Source organism: Vulpes lagopus, chromosome 7 (assembly GCF_018345385.1).
Source record: "Vulpes lagopus strain Blue_001 chromosome 7, ASM1834538v1, whole genome shotgun sequence".
Taxonomy (NCBI): domain Eukaryota; kingdom Metazoa; phylum Chordata; class Mammalia; order Carnivora; family Canidae; genus Vulpes; species Vulpes lagopus.
Genome location: NC_054830.1, coordinates 81,151,774 through 81,169,193, shown reverse-complemented (window position 1 = coordinate 81,169,193; position 17,420 = coordinate 81,151,774). Strand labels below are relative to the sequence as shown.

Here is a 17,420-nt window from a genome sequence, read left to right as displayed (position 1 = left end):
CGCCGGGTGCGGGCCTAGGCTGACCGGATCGGGCTTGAGGTGAGAGAGCCCGAGCTGGCATCAAAGCGCTAGCCTGAGGGCACCGAGCCTGACTGGGGCTCTCCCGGGCTTTCCGGCTAGTGTGAGCTGCCTGCGGAACTCGAGCCTTTCTATGGAGAAGTCTGGGTTAGCGCATGCATTTGCCCTAATGGGGGAGGGCTGTGGGGTTTGCAAGGTAGTGCGAGGAGTCTCAGGGGTCTGTGAAGATGCGAGAATCTGGTTGTTAGGGTCTCAAGTCTGTGAGGTCGAGCAAATGTCTGCAGCCTACGCTGTGCAGGAGAATCTGAGTTCTGGGAGATGGGCAATGACAGCCAGATCTGTACCTTTGGAAGGTGGTGGGTCAGTAAGGAATTCTGTGAATTTTAGGAGCGTACGTGTTAATACAGAGGTAGAAGAGCCTGCAATCGCCGGAGAGAAGTAGGGCCTTTGCTTTGTACAAATGTCAAGTGAACTATGTGACAGTTACAAATGTTCTGTAATTTAATTAGCGCTTGAGTCTTCTCTCCGATTTACACTCGCCTCACTATTTCCCGAGATACTGCAGGGAAAGTCAGCGCTCACCAGCTACCTGTAGATGGCAGCACAGGACCCTTGCAGAACTGAAGGGCTTTGAGTCTATCAAAGAGGACTTTGAGAGGGTCTATCGGGCCTCTCTCCGTGGAGCTGGCGATATAGATTGTGGATCAAACCTGATAAAGTTCTCTGAAAGTCTCAGATTCTTTAGGTTTCTGGGACTTTTTTTTTTTTCGGTAAGTAGTTAACTTAAGCTGGTTTACTGAACACCAGTGATATGCAAAGAAAAAAAAAGTTTTTCTCTATCCTCAAGGAACTTGTTTAAGTTGTCAAATAGCTTGATAATCCTACAGAGAGTAAAGGTGGAAGGGTTTGGAGTAGTGGAAAAAGCATAGGCCTCTGAACTTTGGGTATTGGATATTTACTAGCTGTATGAATTTGGCTAAATTACTTGACTTTAAATGATACATTATCATTAACTAAAGTCCATACCTTGATGAAATTTCCTTAGTTTTTCCTTATGCCAGTTTTCTGTTCCAGCATCCCATCCAGGATAGCACATTGCATTTAGTTGTCATGTCTCCTTAAACTTGTCTTGACTCACATTTTTTCAGATTTCCTTGTTTTCAATGGCATTGATGGTTTTACCATAGGATGTTTTACAGAATATCTTTCAGTAGGATTTGTCCGATGTGTTTCTCATGATTAGACTGGGGTTATGGGTTTTGGGAAGGAAGACTCATGAGTTAAAGTGCCAGCTTCTTTCTTTCTTTTCTTTCTTTCTGTATCTCTTTCGTTCCTTTAAAAATATTTTGTTTATTTATTTGAGAGAGAGTGAGCAAGTGAGAGAGAACATGAGCTGGGAGGACAGAGGGAGAAGGAGAAGCAGATTCCCTGCTGAGCAGGGAGCTGTTGGTCACAGGGCTGGATCCTGGAACTTGGATCCTGGCGTTCCAGGATCATGACCTGAGGCGATAGCAGGCGCTTAACCAACTGAGCCACCCAGGTGCTCAAAGTGCCAGTTTTATCACATCATATCAACCTATGTGTGTGTGTATGTAGTATATTTATATACACAATATTGGTATTACATTGTATATTCATATTACAAGTTTTTATTTTAAATCAATGGCTCTTAAACATTCTCTGAGTATTCTACAAGATTTAAAAAATGTCTTTATGAGGGGCTCAGTTGGTAGAGCATATTAACTCTTGATCTCAGGGCCAGGAGTTCAAGCCCAATGTTGGGTATAAAGCTCACATAAAAAAAATAAAATTAAATTAAAGGAAATAAATAAAATTCTTTATGAAATATGTTAGGCATAGAGAAAGTTATAAAGAATACTATAACAAACACCCACATTCTTTTCACACAGCTTTATCAAATATTAATATTTTACCACATTTGCTTTAAATTCTCAAGAAAATTAATATTTCAGATAAGTTGAGCTTTTATATATAGTCCTTCCTAATCTCATTCCATTCTCTCCTTTGCTTCTCATCTTCTCTCTCCAGCAGTAACCACTATTCCAAATTGGTATTTATTTTTCCTCTACATTAAAAAAAATAAATTTATTGACTGATGTACATGTATTTTTATTGGATGTATACTTAGAAGTACTGAGTAATAGGGCATGTATATGTTCAGCTTCAATAGATATTGCCAATATTTTTTCCAAAGAGATTGTAACAACAGTTCATAGTGCTACAATATATGTGAAGTCTAGTTTCTCCACTTTCTTGCTAACTCTTGATGTTGTCAGTCTTTTTAATTTCAGCTATTCTAGTGTATATGCAGAAGTATCTCACTGTGGCCTTAGTTTGCATTTCCTTGATATCTAGTAAATTTGGGCACCTTTCCGTATGCCTACTGGTTACCATTCGTGATTTGCCTGGTCAAGTCCTTGGCCCATTTTTCTTTTTTCTTTTTTTAAAGATTTTATTTATTTATTCATGAGAGACACACAGAGAGAGGCAGAGACACAGGCTGAGGGAGAAGCAGGCTCCATGCAGGGAGCCCCACGCGGGACTCAATCCCAGGTCTCCAGGATCACGCCCTGGGTGGAGGCAGGCACTAAACCACTGAGCCACCCAGTGATACCCTTGGCCCATTTTTATATTTGGTTGTCTGTCTTTTTTCTATTTGTAAGAGCTCCTTGTATATTCTGTATATGATTATTTTGTTAGAGAAATCTATTGCAAATAACTTTTCCCATTCTGTAGATTTCTTTATTTTCTAAGTAGTGTTTTTCAATAAACAGAAGTTCTTAACTTTATTTTTAAAAATTATTTATTTATTTGAGAAAGAGAGAGAGAGCAGGAGCAGGGGGGGAAGGTCAGAGGAAGAGGGAAAAACAGACACCCTGCTGAGCAGGGAGCCTGATGTGGGGCTTGATCCCAGGACCCTGAGATCATGACCTGAGGGGAAGCCAGATGCTTAACCAACTAAGTCACCTAGGTGGTCTGAGAAGTTCTTAACTTTAATATAGTCCAATTTATTTCATTGTTTGTGGATAATGACTTTATTTTATACCTATTTAAGAAGTCTTAAAAAAAAAAAAAGAAGTCTTTGCCTATCCCAAGTTAATGAATATATTCTCTTATGTCATTGTCTAGAACCTTTATTATTTTACCTTTTATAACTCATCTACAATAGATTTTGTGTATGGTGTGAAGTAGGAGTCAAGATTCATTTTTTTTCCCCATATGGTTATGGAACTGATCCAACACTTTTTGTTAAAAAACGTCATCAAAGTACAACTTTCAAAAAGTTAAAAGCAAGATTCTAATAAGGATATGGAATGAGGGATGCCTGGGTGGCTCAGCGGTTGAGTGTCTGCCTGCGGTTCAGGGCGTGATCCCAGGGTCTGGGATCGAATCTCCAGCAAAGAGCCTGCTTCTCCCTCTGCCTATGTCTCTCATGAATAAATAAATAAAATCTTTTTAAAAAATTATATGGAATGAATGCATGACAAATTCATTTAACTCATTACTGAAGGAATAAGGAAGATGATAAAGCATGTTTGATAAGCATTCAAGGAAATTAGTTTTTTTTTAATTTACTTTAATTTAATTTTTTTATTGGAGTTCAATTTGCCAACATATAGCATAACACCCAGTGCTCATCCCATCAGGTGCCCCCCTCAGTGCTGGTCACCCAGTCACTCCCACCCCCCGCCCACCTCCCTTTCCACCACCCCTTGTTCGTTTCCCAGAGTAAGGAGTCTCTCATGTTCTGTCTCCCTCTCTGATATTTCCTACTCATTTTTTCTCCTTTCCCCTTTATTCCCTTTCACTATTTTTTATATTCTCCAAATGAATGAGACCATATAATGTTTGTCCTTCTCCAATTGACTTACTTCACTCAGCATAATACCCTCCAGTTCCATCCATGTTGAAGGAAATGGTGGGTATTTGTCATTTCTAATGGCTGAGTAATATTCCATTGTATACATAAACCACATCTTCTTTATCCATTCATCTTTCTTTTTTTTTTTTTTTCCATTCATCTTTCAATGGACACCAAGACTCCTAAGCAAATTAGGTATTGTATTAGAGTATGGTAGGGGGCAATATGTGTATATGTATGCATATATATGCACATATATATATACATAACCATACACATATGTGCATATATATGCATACACACATACATAGAGATGGAGAGATTTTATTATAAGGAATTACCTTACAGGATTATGGAGGCTAACACGTCCCAAGATCTTTCAGGTTGGCAAACTAGAGACCTAGAAGAGGTGATGGTATAGTTCCAGTCCCAATCCAAAGGCCTGATAAAAAGCTGACAGTATGATTATAGTCTGAAAGCCAGCAGGTTGAAGACCCAGGAAGAGCTGATGTTTGACTCTAAAGACAAGATAAAGGACCAATGTCCCAATTGAAACAACTGGCCGGTCAGAGAGAAATGTTTTCTCTCTCTGTTTTTTAGAGATTTTAAAGTAATTTCTATAGCCAACATAGAGCTCAAACCCATAGCCCTGAGAGCAAGTCACATACCTTACAAATTCAGCTAACTGAGCACCTGGAGAAATTTTCTCTGACTCAGCCTTTTTGTTGTAGTGAGGCTTCAGCTGATTGGATGAAGCCCACCCACCTAGGAAGAGCAATCTGGTTTACTCAGTCTATTCAAATGTTAATCTCATCCAGAAACATCCACCCAGAATAATGTTTGACCAAATATTTGGGCACTTTGTGGCCTAGTCAAGTTAACACAAAAAATTAACCATCACAGGTATTTATAGGCATTTGAAAAAGGTATGTTAGATAAAAGTTAGTTAAAACTGGTTAATGTCTACAGGATAATAACACCATAACCTTTCCTTTTCTTTTAAGATTTATTTATTTATTTTAGAAAGAGAGTGCACATGAGCACGAGTTGGGGGGGCAGGGGGAGAGAGGAAGAGAGAAGGGGAGAGAGATTCCTCACTGAGCATAGAGCCTGACATGGGGCTCAATTTCAGCACTCTGAGATCATGACCTGAGCCAAAATCAAGACTTAGACACTTAACTGACTGAGCCACCCAGGCACCCCCACCTTTTTTAAAAAAATAATTAATTATTTCAGTAATCTCTACATCTAACATAGGGCTCAAACTCACAACCAACCCCACAGTCAAGAGTTGCATGCTCTTCTGATTGAGCCAGCCAGGTTCCCCATAACCTTTTCCACTCATCAGAAATCCTTTGCATCATTACCAAACAAAAATCTGTAAGTTATCACGTGACTTCACAGTTTTAGCCTTTAATCAATAATAAATAGAGAATGAGTTAAGGAGAAATATATTGCCTTGATAGTTCATCTTTATCGGCATTCCTGGGTGGTGCAGCGGTTTAGCGCCTGCCTTTGGCCCAGGGCGCGATCCTGGAGACTCAGGATCGAATCCCACGTTGGGCTCCCGGTGCATGGAGCCTGCTTCTCCCTCTGCCTATGTCTCTGCCTCTCTCTCTCTTTCTCTGTGACTATCATAAATAAATAAAAATTAAAAAAAAAAAAGATCAGCTTTATCTAGCCCTACTGACTCTTCTTTGTAGCATTTCCAAGTTGTGGATGATTTGTGTCAACAAAACAATCTTTATTCCCAGTGCTCTATAGTATCTCCTTTTTCATAAATCAAGTGTTTGTCACAAGTGTTCGTCACTTCTATAATTTTGTAATAAATTTTGATATCTAGTAGTGTATGGCCTCCAATTTTAAGATTGTAAGATTATATTGACTAGGGATCCCTGGGTGGTGCAGTGGTTTAGCGCCTGCCTTTGGCCCAGGGTGTGATCCTGGAGACCCGGAACTGAATCCCACATCGGGCTCCTGGTGCATGGAGGCTGCTTCTCCCTCTGCCTATGTCTCTGCCTCTCTCTCTCTCTCTCTCTCTCTGTGACTATCATAAATAAATAAAAATAAAAAAAAATAAAGATTAAAAAAAAAGATTATATTGACTATTCTTGGCCATTCCATTTCCATCTAAAAAAATTTTTAAGCAAACTCTATACCCAATGTGGAGGCAAACTCTAAGATCAAGAGCTATATAATGGGATGCCTGGGTGGCTCAGTCAGTTAAGCATCTGCCTTCAGTTCAGGTTGTGATCCCAAGGTCCTCAGATTGAGCCCCACATTGGGCTCCTTCCTCCTCAGAGCGCCTGCTTATCCCTCTCCCTCTGCCTGCTTCTCCCTCTGTTTGTGTTCTCTCTCTCTGCCAATAAATAAATAAAATCTTAAAAAAGAAAAAAGGAAAAGAAAAAAGAAAAAGCTGTATACTTTCCAGACTGAGCCAGCCAGGTGCCCTTCTGTATAAATTTTAAGATCTTATCAATTTTCACACACACACTCACACACACACACACACACACACACCCCTATCTACTAGGATTTTCATTAGGATTGTGTTAAATCTAGGGATCCCCGGGTAACTCAGTGGTTGAGTGTCTGCCTTTGGCCTGGGTCCTGATCCCAGGATCCTGGGATCAAGTCCCTTATCGGGCTCCCCTCAGGGAGCCTGCTTCTCCCTCTGCCTGTGTCTCTGTGTTTCTCATGAATAAATAAAATCTTTAATTAAAAAAAATGTGTTAAATTTATAGAAAAAACATTTAGGTTGTTTCTAGTTTTTTGCTGTTACAAATAAATATTAACTTTCCTTTATTTAATAAAGAGGTTGTAGGACTTTATGGGAATCTTTTCACTTTAGGCCCAAAGGAAAAATAATAATTTGGCGGCTCTAAGTACACTGCTCTTTTAAAACAAAACATTGAAGGAGATTTAATTTTGCCTAAAGGAATTTATGGGTCAACAAATTGAACATATATTTTAATATATTTCAATGGTTTTAACATTTTATATGTTGAGTTTGAGGTACCAGAGTAGTCTTCAGGTAGAGAAATCTAGCGGGTTATTGGACATATGGGTCTGAAACTAATGAGAACAGTCTGAGCTAAATATATAGATTTGGAATCTATTGATATATATAGATAGCAAATATCTATGGGCAAGGTTAGAGTTTGTGAAGGAAAAAATGGGCTGTACACAGAAACTTGGGGCTCTATTTCATGTCTATATTAACTAATTTGAGAAGGAAAATGAACCTGAGTAACAGTAGATTAAGGAGCAAGGGCACCTAGATCTCGTGTGTATATGTGTTGGGGTGTAGGCAGGCCTTGGTCTGCTCCATAGAGCTTTTTATAGTGCCTTGACCACTGGGCAGGGCTATGTTAATTCCAAGTTCCTTCTCTCTACCACATCCTCCACTAACCCCCCAACCCCTAATCCTCTACTCCTTTTCCTGGCCATTTGTGTGTTTTGGCTCTTGGAATCAGCAACTGTCCTCTTTTTGCCAGTAAGGTTGACTTCCTCTAGGTACCTGGATTTGCTCATCTGCCCAGGTTCATAAAGATAGGAATTGATTTCCAGCAGCCCAGATCCAGGCAAGAAAGCACAGTACAGCAGCAGTGGGAGCTGGGGAAAGCACCCAGTGGGCCACGAGCAAGTCAGCTTCCAACAGTTTAATAATGAGGTCCTGAAGACCCTCAATTGCTAACAGTAGCATGGTGTCCCCCTGCACTGAAGCTCTGCAAGAAGATCAACCAGGAGGCTTAGCATTATTCAGAAGCCCTGGCCAACCCAAGGATGCTCAAGTCCAGCCTAGAGTCCAGTCACAGCCAGTTTGGAGAGAGAACTTGGCATGGGCTTCCTATGATCAGACAGAAAAGGAGATAGCTGATAGGTGGTACAGTGAAATCAAGCACTACAACTTTCACCAGCCTGACTTCATCTCCAGGACTGGGTACTTTACAGCCATGATATCAAAGAACACAAAGAAGATGGGAGTAGGGAAGGCACTTGCAAGTGAGGGGTCTTCCTTCATGGTGGCCTGATACTTCCTAGCAGGGAATGTTGTCAACCAGGCCTCTTTGAAGAAAATATCTTGCCTCCAAAGAAGGAATTTGTTAAATGTAATGGGAAGGTGGCAGACTTAATGTGGATAGGAAGTGCCCAGAACAATGAAAACTCAACTGTGTTTCTGCCCCTCTGGATGTATGTGCTTGTGTGTGTGATGCATGTGAGTGTCTCTTGTACACACACTTGGATGGATATACAGCTCTGCGTGAACTTTTTTTTTTCTTCTTAGAGAAAGTGTTGGGTGTGGGGGAGAGAGGGAAGAGAGACAGAGGGAGAGGGAGAATCTTCAGCAGACTTCACACCCAGCATGGAGCCTGATGCAGGGCTGGATTTCAAGACACTGAGATCATGACCTAAGCTGAAATCATGAGTCAGACGTTTAACCAAATGAACCACCCAGGCCCCCCTGCATAAACTTAATCTTATCAAAGGAAGGGTCATATAAAGGCTTTAATGGTTATCTAGATAGACCACAGTTATTTGGACTTTGGGGGGAAAATCAATTATAAAACTTTTGAAAATTATTTTTAAGAAAATTTATTTTGTACATTACTTGTAATATCCATCTTTGGGCTTTTTGAATTCTAATGTTTGTGATGCTTTGAAGTGAAGTTCATTTTATGTGATCATGCATTGTAATCTACTTTTGGTAGATTTAAGAATTTAAAATTTGAGAATGTCTTTTTTTCTTAACAATTTTATTTTATTTTATTTTATTTTATTTTATTTTATTTTATTTTATTTTATTTTTTTTTAACAATTTTATTTTTACGGGCATCTGGCTGGCTCAGTCAGAAGAGCACACAACTCTTGATCTTAGGGTTGTGAGTTCAAGCCCCACACTGGGTGTAGAGATTACTCAAAAAAACAAAACAAACAAAACAAAACAAAACAAAACAAAAAACCAAAGCAAATGATTTCAAGTGGTTTTCCTTGGCTCTTGATAGTCCATAGTTGCCAATAGTGTTTAGTTGTTATTTGACAAGTTAATGCTGAATTTGAAGCCACTGAAGAATTAGCCTCTCTGAATAATCTGCATGAAACAATTACAGGTAAAAATGTTTTTAAGGAAGTTGAGAAAACATTAATTCAGCACAACCTGAAATCTGCTAAATTGTTTCACAATTGATGGTGGCAAAAATATATGTGGAGCAGAAAAAGGGCTTAGTTCAACAAATTTACAAGTCTTGTGAAAATGTAATATATTTAAAGTGTATGGTTATTCACGGGGTGCCTAGTTGACTCAGTTGGTTGACTCAACTCATCATGACAGGTCATGATCTCATGAGTGGTGAGATCCAGCCACATCAGGCTCCATGCTCAGTGGGGAGTCTGCTTGAAGACTCTATCCCTCTGCCCCTCTCTCCCAGTCATATATTTGGGAGCCTGCTTCTCCCTCTGCCTATGTCTCTGCCTCTCTCTGTCTCTCATGAATAAATAAATAAAAGCTTTTTTTAAAAAAAATAAAGTCCTAGTGTCAATAGTTGACTTCATTCAATCTCATAAACACAACCAGCATCAGTTCTTTGGGTTTTATTTTTATTTTTTAATTTTTTTGTCAGAAATAGAAGCTGAATTTCTTGATTTGCCCCACTACACAGCAATTTGATGGCTTAGCATTGGTAATGTTTTATTACGAGTTTTTGAGCAAAAACTGGGCGGGGGGTGGGGGCCTGGCTGGTATACCATGACTCCTGATCTCAGAGTTGTGAGTTTGAGCCCCATGTTGGGTATAGAGATTATTTTATTTGTTTTAATTTTTAAAAGACTTTATTTAAGAGAGAGAAAGTGTGCCAGAGAGCATGAGCAGAGGGAATAGCAGAGGGAGAAGGAGAAGCAGGCTCTCCGCTGAGTAGAGAACCTGAGAGGGGGCTCAATCCCTGGACCCTGGGATCATGACCTGAGCCGAAGGCAGATGTCCAACAGACTGAGCTACCCAGGTGCCCTTATTTTATTTTATTATTATTATTTTTAAAGACTTTATTTATTTATTCATGAGAGACACACAGAGAGAGGCAGAGACACAGGCAGAGGGAGAAGCAGGCTCCATGCAGGGAGTCTGACGCGGAACTCGATCCTGGGACTCCAGGATCACGCCCCAGGCCGAAGGCAGGCGCTAAACCACTGAGCTACCCAGGGATCCCCTTATTTTATGTTTTTAAAGATTTTGTACTTATGTATTTGATAGAGAAAGAGTGCACGTGCAGAGTGGGCACAAGCATGGGTGTAGCAGAGAGAGAGAGAGAGGGAGAAGCTACCTGCTAAGCAGGGATCCTAATGCAGGCCCTAGTCCCAGGATTCCTGGGCCATGACCTGAGCCGAAGGCAGATGCTTAACTGACTGAGCCACCTAGGCAACCCGTGATTACTTTAAAAATAAATAAAAAGTTAATTTAAAAAATTGAGCAAATATCCAGAGGAGAAGCTAACAGAATTCTATAAATGCTTTCCAAGCAATGAATATGCTCAGTTGAATCACATGCTTGTGGACTGACAGCAGTATTTGGCAGTAGTTATCTGTGTGAAAAGACAGATGAGATACATAAAATCTCATTACAGATCAACATTAATAGTTGAACATTTGCAATTGATTCTGATAATGCTGGAACCCAACTAAGCAAAATGCATACTCCCCAAAGGAATTTTATCCCTTTCATTAGTAAACCTATTGTACCAAAACTTGTATTTAATAATTATTGGTTTATTTTGAATAGTACTAATTAAAATTTTGTGGAAATTTGTTTTCTCTCTTGTTTACGAATACCTATACAATAGCCTCAATTTTGCTTTTTTTGGCCTAAAACCTGAGTATTTACTGAATGGTCCTTTATAGAAGTTTGCTGGTCTCTGCTCAGTACTAAAACTGCAAGAACACCCAGTAATTTGTTTGTTTGCAAGTCTTGGATAGAAACACACATCCCTTCCCTTATGAAGATTATGTATTTGCTAAGTTAACCATGCCCCCAAACTTACTAAGTATAAACAATCTGAAACCTCCAGGTTTATATACAAACATCCCACTTCTTCCTCTTAAACATGATCATTAGCACTTTTCATAGGCTGTTTATCTCCAGACTGTGCTTTCTTTGAAGGACTGTCTTATTCTTCTTTGTAGCACCATGTATAGTACTTGGTAGATGCTCAATAAATTTTTTTTTAAATTTATGATAGTCACACACACACACACACACACACACACACACACACACAGAGGCAGAGACATAGGCAGAGGGATAAGCAGGCTCCATGCACCGGGAGCCCGACGTGGGATTCGATCCTGGGTCTCCAGGATCGCACCCTGGGCCAAAGGCAGGCGCTAAACCACTACGCCACCCAGGGATCCCGATGCTCAATAAATGTATTGAAGTCTCTGTCTCTAGCTTGGACTGCCTTCTTAGGGTTCAAGTCCACATTATCTGTCTAATGGTTCTATATGCAAGAATATACCTGACAGTCTCTAACTTAATGTATGTGTCCAAAAGGAAACATCTTTCTCCCCAAAGTAAACTGTAGCATCATCCTTTTAGTAAAGCTGACTTTAAAACTCTCTCTCTCCCTCTAGTGGTTTGCTAAAGAAAGGAAATTTTTATTCTCTATTATATTCATGGTCATTTTGTGCCAAGTTCTATCACATTAGTTCCTTAACATTGAAAAGTATTAAAGAGATTGTCCTTTTTCTTCCTCCTCAGTTCCATATTCACTGTCCTCGTTTAGTTTCTCTTTCTTTCATAGATCTTTCCTATCATTTATAAACTATTTACAGATAGTAATTGTGCTTTGTTTACTTTTGCATCCTCTCATTAAGACTGACCTAGAAGATATTTAGTAAATATTTGTTAATTTAGTTATTTATATTAGATTTCTCTTTGGAGGCATTAGGAGACATTTCCCAAGAGATAAGGAACTTGCTGGAAGAGAAAACTTTCAATGGCCTTGGAGCATGGTTTACAGATAGTCATAAAGTTGATAGAGGGTTCTTATCTGGTCTCCTTCTCTTCTGCCTAAGGGCTCCAAAAAAGGCAGCAACAGAGCCAAACCTGGTATTTTGTTCTTAACCTCTTGAGATTCTTGGGTTCTCTTCATTACATTCTTTCCTTGAATCCCCCCCACCTTCCTTTTCATTTCCTGATTTCAGAGTCCTAGCTCTCAGCTACCTGACAGCTAAACCTTAAGTATGAATTCCATTCAAATACTAAAGAACTTTCAAGTACTCTACTGGAAAAACTAATGAAGACTGTGAGACATGGAAGATTTATTTTTTTTTAAAGATTTTATTTATTTATTCATGAGAGACACCGATAGAGAGGCAAAGACACAGGTAGAGGGAGAAGCAGGCTCCATGCAGGGAGCCCGATGTGGGACTCAATCCCGAGACTCCAGGATCATGCCCTGAGCTGAAGGCAGATGCTCAACCACTGAGCCACCCAGGCATCCTGGAAGATTGGTTTTCTATGTCTGTTTGAATTGCTTCTGAAGATACACTTATCTTGCTGATGAGTAGAACTTGTGCTGGTCAAGTGCCTAGAGGGCAGAAGACATCATTGCCTTTTTCCCCTTTTTCCTTTGAACTTTTTTTCTTTTTAATTTTTATTTATTTATGATAGTCACAGAGAGAGAGAGAGAGAGAGAGAGAGAGAGAGAGAGAGGCAGAGACATAGGCAGAGGGAGAAGCAGGCTCCATGCACCGGGAGCCCGACGTGGGATTCGATCCCGGGTCTCCAGGATCGCGCCCTGGGCCAAAGGCAGGCGCCAAACCGCTGCGCCACCCAGGGATCCCTCCTTTGAACTTTTGACTAGGAAACTGGGATGCTTCAGAGCTTACATCACAACTTTTATTTTTGTTTATTTTTTTTAATGATTTTATTTGTTTATTTGACAGGGAGAGAGAGCAAGTCTATGTACAAGCAGGCAGAGGGAGAAGCAGGCTCCCTACTGAGCAGAGAGCCTGACCTGGAGCTCAATCCCAGGACCCTGGGATCATGACCTGAGCTGAAGGCAGATGCTTAACTGGCAGATGACGCCCATACATCATAGCCTTTAGACAGTGACTCTTGCTCTGCTTACCTTCCCTGTATCTCCCAGGCCACATTCCTCCCTTCATATCCACAACCTAAGTAACAACAAACATGTATCGGGCATTTTTCTATGTTCTAGATAATTTAAAAAAAAATTTTTTTTTTTTTAATGATATTCACAGAGAGAGAGAGAGAGGCAGAGACATAGGCAGAGGGAGAAGCAGGCTCCATGCACTGGGAGCCCGACGTGAGATTCGATCCCGGATCTCCAGGATCGCGCCCTGGGCCAAAGGCAGGCGCCAAACCGCTGCGCCACCCAGGGATCCCCTGTTCTAGATAATTTAAAGGCAGTTCCTCATTTAAACTTCAAAATCATCTTATGAAGTAGTTTCTATTATTATTCTTTGGGAAACTGAGGCCATGTAGCTTGCCCAAGGTCAAAGTATCAGAGCTAGAACTCAAATCCAGATATGGCAGACAGATTTCTAGGATGGCCGGCCAATGATGGCTGCCCCAATGAAGCAGCTCTGGTGGTATTCATGTCCTTGTGTAATCCCCATCCCTTGAATGTGACTTGCTTCTGATGCATAGAATACAGCAAAAATGAGGGGATGTCACTTCTGTGATTAGGTTAAAAAGATTGTGACTTCCATTTTGCTAATAGACATTATTGCCTTCTCAGCTTGCATGCTTTGATGAAGCAACCAGCCATGCTGCAGAGGCCCAATGACAAGGAATTGAGACAAGCCAATAGCTAATAAGGAACTGAGTCTTTCAGTCCAAAAGCCTAGGAGGAATTGAGTTCTACCAACAATCACATGAGTGAACTTGGAAGTGAATCCTTCTACAGTCAAACTGGCACTTTGATAACAGTCTATATAAAACCCTGAACCTGGGACAACTGCGTGGCTCAGTGGTTGAGTATCTGTCTTTGGCTCAAGCCATGATTCCGGGGTCCTGGGATCCAGTGCCCCATCAGGCTCCTCACAGGGAGCCTGCTTTTCCCTCTGCCTATGTCTCTGCCTCTCTCTCTGTGTCTCTCATGAATAAATAAATAAAATCTTTTTATTTATTTATTTATTTATTTATTTATTTATTTTTTATGCTAGTGAGAGAGAGAGAGAGAGAGAAGCGCAGAGACACAGGCAGAGGGAGAAGCAGGCTCCATGCACCGGGAGCCTGATGTGGGATTCGATCCCAGGTCTCCAGGATCGCGCCCTGGGCCAAAGGCAGGCGCCAAACCACTGCGCCACCCAGGGATCCCTATAAATAAAATCTTAAAAAAAAAAACAAAACAAAAACCCTGAAACAGAGGATACAATCAAGCCATACTCAGATTCCTGACCCACAGAAACAGTGAGATGATAAATGTTTTAAGCCACAAAATTTTATCAGGCTCCCCACAGGGAACCTCCTTCTCCCTCTGCTTATGTCTTTGCCTCTCTCTCTGTGTCTCTCATGAATAAATAAATCTTTTTTTTAAAAAGCCACAAAATTTTGGAGTAATTTATTACATAATTGATAATACACAAGATGGATCTGATTTGCTTCAAAGTTCATGCTTTTCTCAATTTTATAAAGGACAGCTAGGTAGCCCAACCTCCAGCAGCCCAGAGAATGCTCATATTTTTAGGTCAACATCTCTATTGACTAAGCTGGCTGAATCGTCCTAGTCAAAATCTTCCTCAGGGTATTGCTCCAAATTTGGATGAACCTGGAAGGATCAAGTTTTCTTTTTCATTGCATTTGCTATTGCTTGCTATTGCATTTGGAGTGTCACTCTCTCATTGCAACCATTCCAGTGAAAGAAATCATATGATAGCTAGGTTTGCTTTTGGAGAGCAAAGACCCTGTTAGATTGACTGACCCTCCCAGTCTGGCAGGTAGAATCCCATGAGGCCAAGAGTTTGCAAATGCTGAAACCTGAGGTGGGCTAATGAGGCCTTGGAAAGCATCTCCTCCAATGGTGCTCAGCCCTGGCATCACAATAGAATCACCTGGGGAGCTTTTAAAACAGATTCCTGAGCTTTACTCCAAGCCAATTAAAGTAGAATTGTGTCTTGGAAGAGATGTTGCATCTGTACAATAGACTATGTATCTTCCGGGTTTCTGCTCTGGTCTTTTTTAGTTCCTCACATGTGCATTTGTCATCTTACCAGAAGTCCTAGCTTAAAAGACCTGTGTTCCCTCTCTCCTTCATTCAGTAAATATGAACGGACTGATTTTTACATACCAAGTACTATTATAGTTATTGGAGATACAATGGCATGCAAGAAAAAAAAAAAGTCTAGGGGCAGCTCAGGTGGCTCAGCGGTTTAGCGCCGCTTTCAGCCCAGGGCGTGATCTTGGAGTCTCAGGATCGAGTCCCACGTCGGGCTCCCTGCATGGATCCTGCTTCTCCCTCTGCCTGTGTCTCTGCCTCTCTCTCTCTGTTTCTCATAAATAAATAAATAAATAAAATCTTAAAAAGAAAAAAAGGTCTAGATGAGAACTGAAGTCTCCAAACATTTTACTTCATGCTCACTCAGTTATTTTCCTTTGTTTTGCTGTAATTGCTGAGTAAAACATGCTTGCCTTGTGGTACAATCTTGTTAAATTATTACAGGTAGGATCTCCGTTAGCTGTAAGGGACAGACTAAGGAAGTCCGACGGAAATTCTTCAATGAAAAGAATCTTCTTGGGTGGGAGGAGCAGAAGACTTTAGTTACCTCCTCACACTGGTGAGGGCAAGTCCGCCCTCGCCGTTCCAAGACCTATTAGTGGGCGGAGCTGCCTTCATTCTTGCACGTAAGGAAAGGGGAAGGAAACCCCGCCTCTTACGTGCTTATAGGAGGCGGGGTCGGCGGACTGGGCGTGAGTTGATTGGCTAGGAGGCGGGGCGCCACGGGTTGGCTCCTTCCAGGCGCTCGCCGGGATCCCGGTGCAGCGGGAGGAGGGGGGTAGTCCCGGTAGCTCCTGCCTCCCAGCGATGGCGCCGCTGTGCCGCGCCCAGTCTTCTGTCTGTCCGCCCGTACTCGCAGCTATTGGGAGCACGGTCAGACGGTGAGGATTGAAGCGGGTCCGAGGGAGCGGCGGGACGCTGCATGCCACGGGGACCATGAGGAGCCTTCAGACCTGTGCGGCCGAGAGCGGGAGCAGCCGCGGCACCTGCTGAGAGGAAAGAGGGAGCCGCCGGGTGCGGCGGCGCGGCGGGGTGCGACGGAGGCTCGCGAGTGCCTCGGCCATGTCGCTGCTCTGTGTACGCGGTGAGTGTGTGGACGTGGGGGGGGGGGGCGGGGGTCGCCGAGGGGTCCCCACACGCATCCAGTGGGCGTCGGGTTACCACCTTTTCCAAACTTCACTTCTCCTCTGCGCCTCGGTGGCGATTGTGTTAACTCATTTATAAACGTTTAAGGAGGTTCTTTTCACTCTGTCTTGTTTTCCCTCACTCTCCTGTGAGGGACTGTTAACCTCTTTCCATTTCGGTGGCCATGTGACAGAGTTGTTGGCCGGCAGGCCCAGATCCTATTAAACAGTGACCGGGGCTCTTCTCTAGTGAGAGTACACTAGCTAGGAGACCGCGAATAGTTGGGTGTCAACAGCGGGCAGTCTCCCTTTCTTTTCTTCCTTTTCCTTGCACCGTGAAACTGCAGGCGGATTAGTAGAAGGTTCTTTTTATCGTTATTTGAACGCGACGTGGTACAGCTGTCACATCCCTTCTTCCAGTGTATTTCTTGGCTTGCACCCTCTGTTGCTTGTCTGATTCCCGGCTTCTCTGTAGTCTAGGCTAAGATTATTCTAATATTCGACTTGGAAAAGTGTGTTGTCTTCTCTCCTTTTGGAGAACATAAGTCGTATAACCTATACGTGTATTTATTTTTTAGCTTCTATTACAGTAGGTAAAAGGCCTTTATTGCTTTTTCACTGAGGACAGTTGACCCACCTAAGAAGATATTTTAAGGGAAGAGCTTTGGGGTTTAAGATGAGGCAAGGTGTATGCATTAAGCTCTGTGAGGGTAGAGACTGTTTCTTACTAGTTTTTGTATTCTTAGTGCCTGACAGAGAAGCTCAGTACTGGCTTTGAATAAATGCATGTGAGGACTGTGATTTTAGAGATTATCTGATCAGAAAAAGCAGGGTCTCGATTACCCATTGAATTTGATCTTGGAAAATTCAAGTTACAGCCTATCATATCAGTGTTCAACAAGATGGGATAAGGTGGCTTGATGGTGAGGGAGAGAATTTATCTTTCCTTAGCCTTTTCCTGGTACCCTTCACTGGATAGAGTTCATGTTTCTTTTGGCTCTGTGGATTAGCAGCATTGTTACTTGTGATCTCTCTGATGGGTGTTTCCCCCAGCTGCTGGCAAAGGTAACTGTTTTGCACTGTTGTCCTCCACTGTTTTGTTAAATCTCCATTAACCCAAAATGGATTTGGCTATTTCTAGGGATTACGAGACAATTTTTT

General features: G+C 41.7%; 1 protein-coding gene and 1 pseudogene across 6 annotated transcripts in view; both read left to right on the top strand.

Moving 5' to 3' along the window:
* The first annotated feature begins 292 nt into the window (after positions 1 to 292).
* On the top strand, positions 293 to 15,698 carry LOC121495193 (annotated as a pseudogene).
* Positions 15,699 to 15,843: 145 nt separating this feature from the next.
* UNC13B (unc-13 homolog B) overlaps positions 15,844 to 17,420 on the top strand; it is a 231,920-nt gene continuing 230,343 nt past the window's right edge. For 3 of the 6 annotated variants that reach the window (XM_041760950.1, XM_041760949.1, XM_041760951.1), the window contains exon 1: positions 15,859 to 16,219. In XM_041760950.1, coding sequence (XP_041616884.1) covers positions 16,198 to 16,219 — 22 coding nt within the window. In that variant the 5' untranslated portion in view covers positions 15,859 to 16,197. Of the gene's footprint in view, positions 16,220 to 17,420 lie in introns of all 6 variants that reach the window. The other 3 variants (XM_041760956.1, XM_041760948.1, XM_041760952.1) reach the window with 3 other exon arrangements.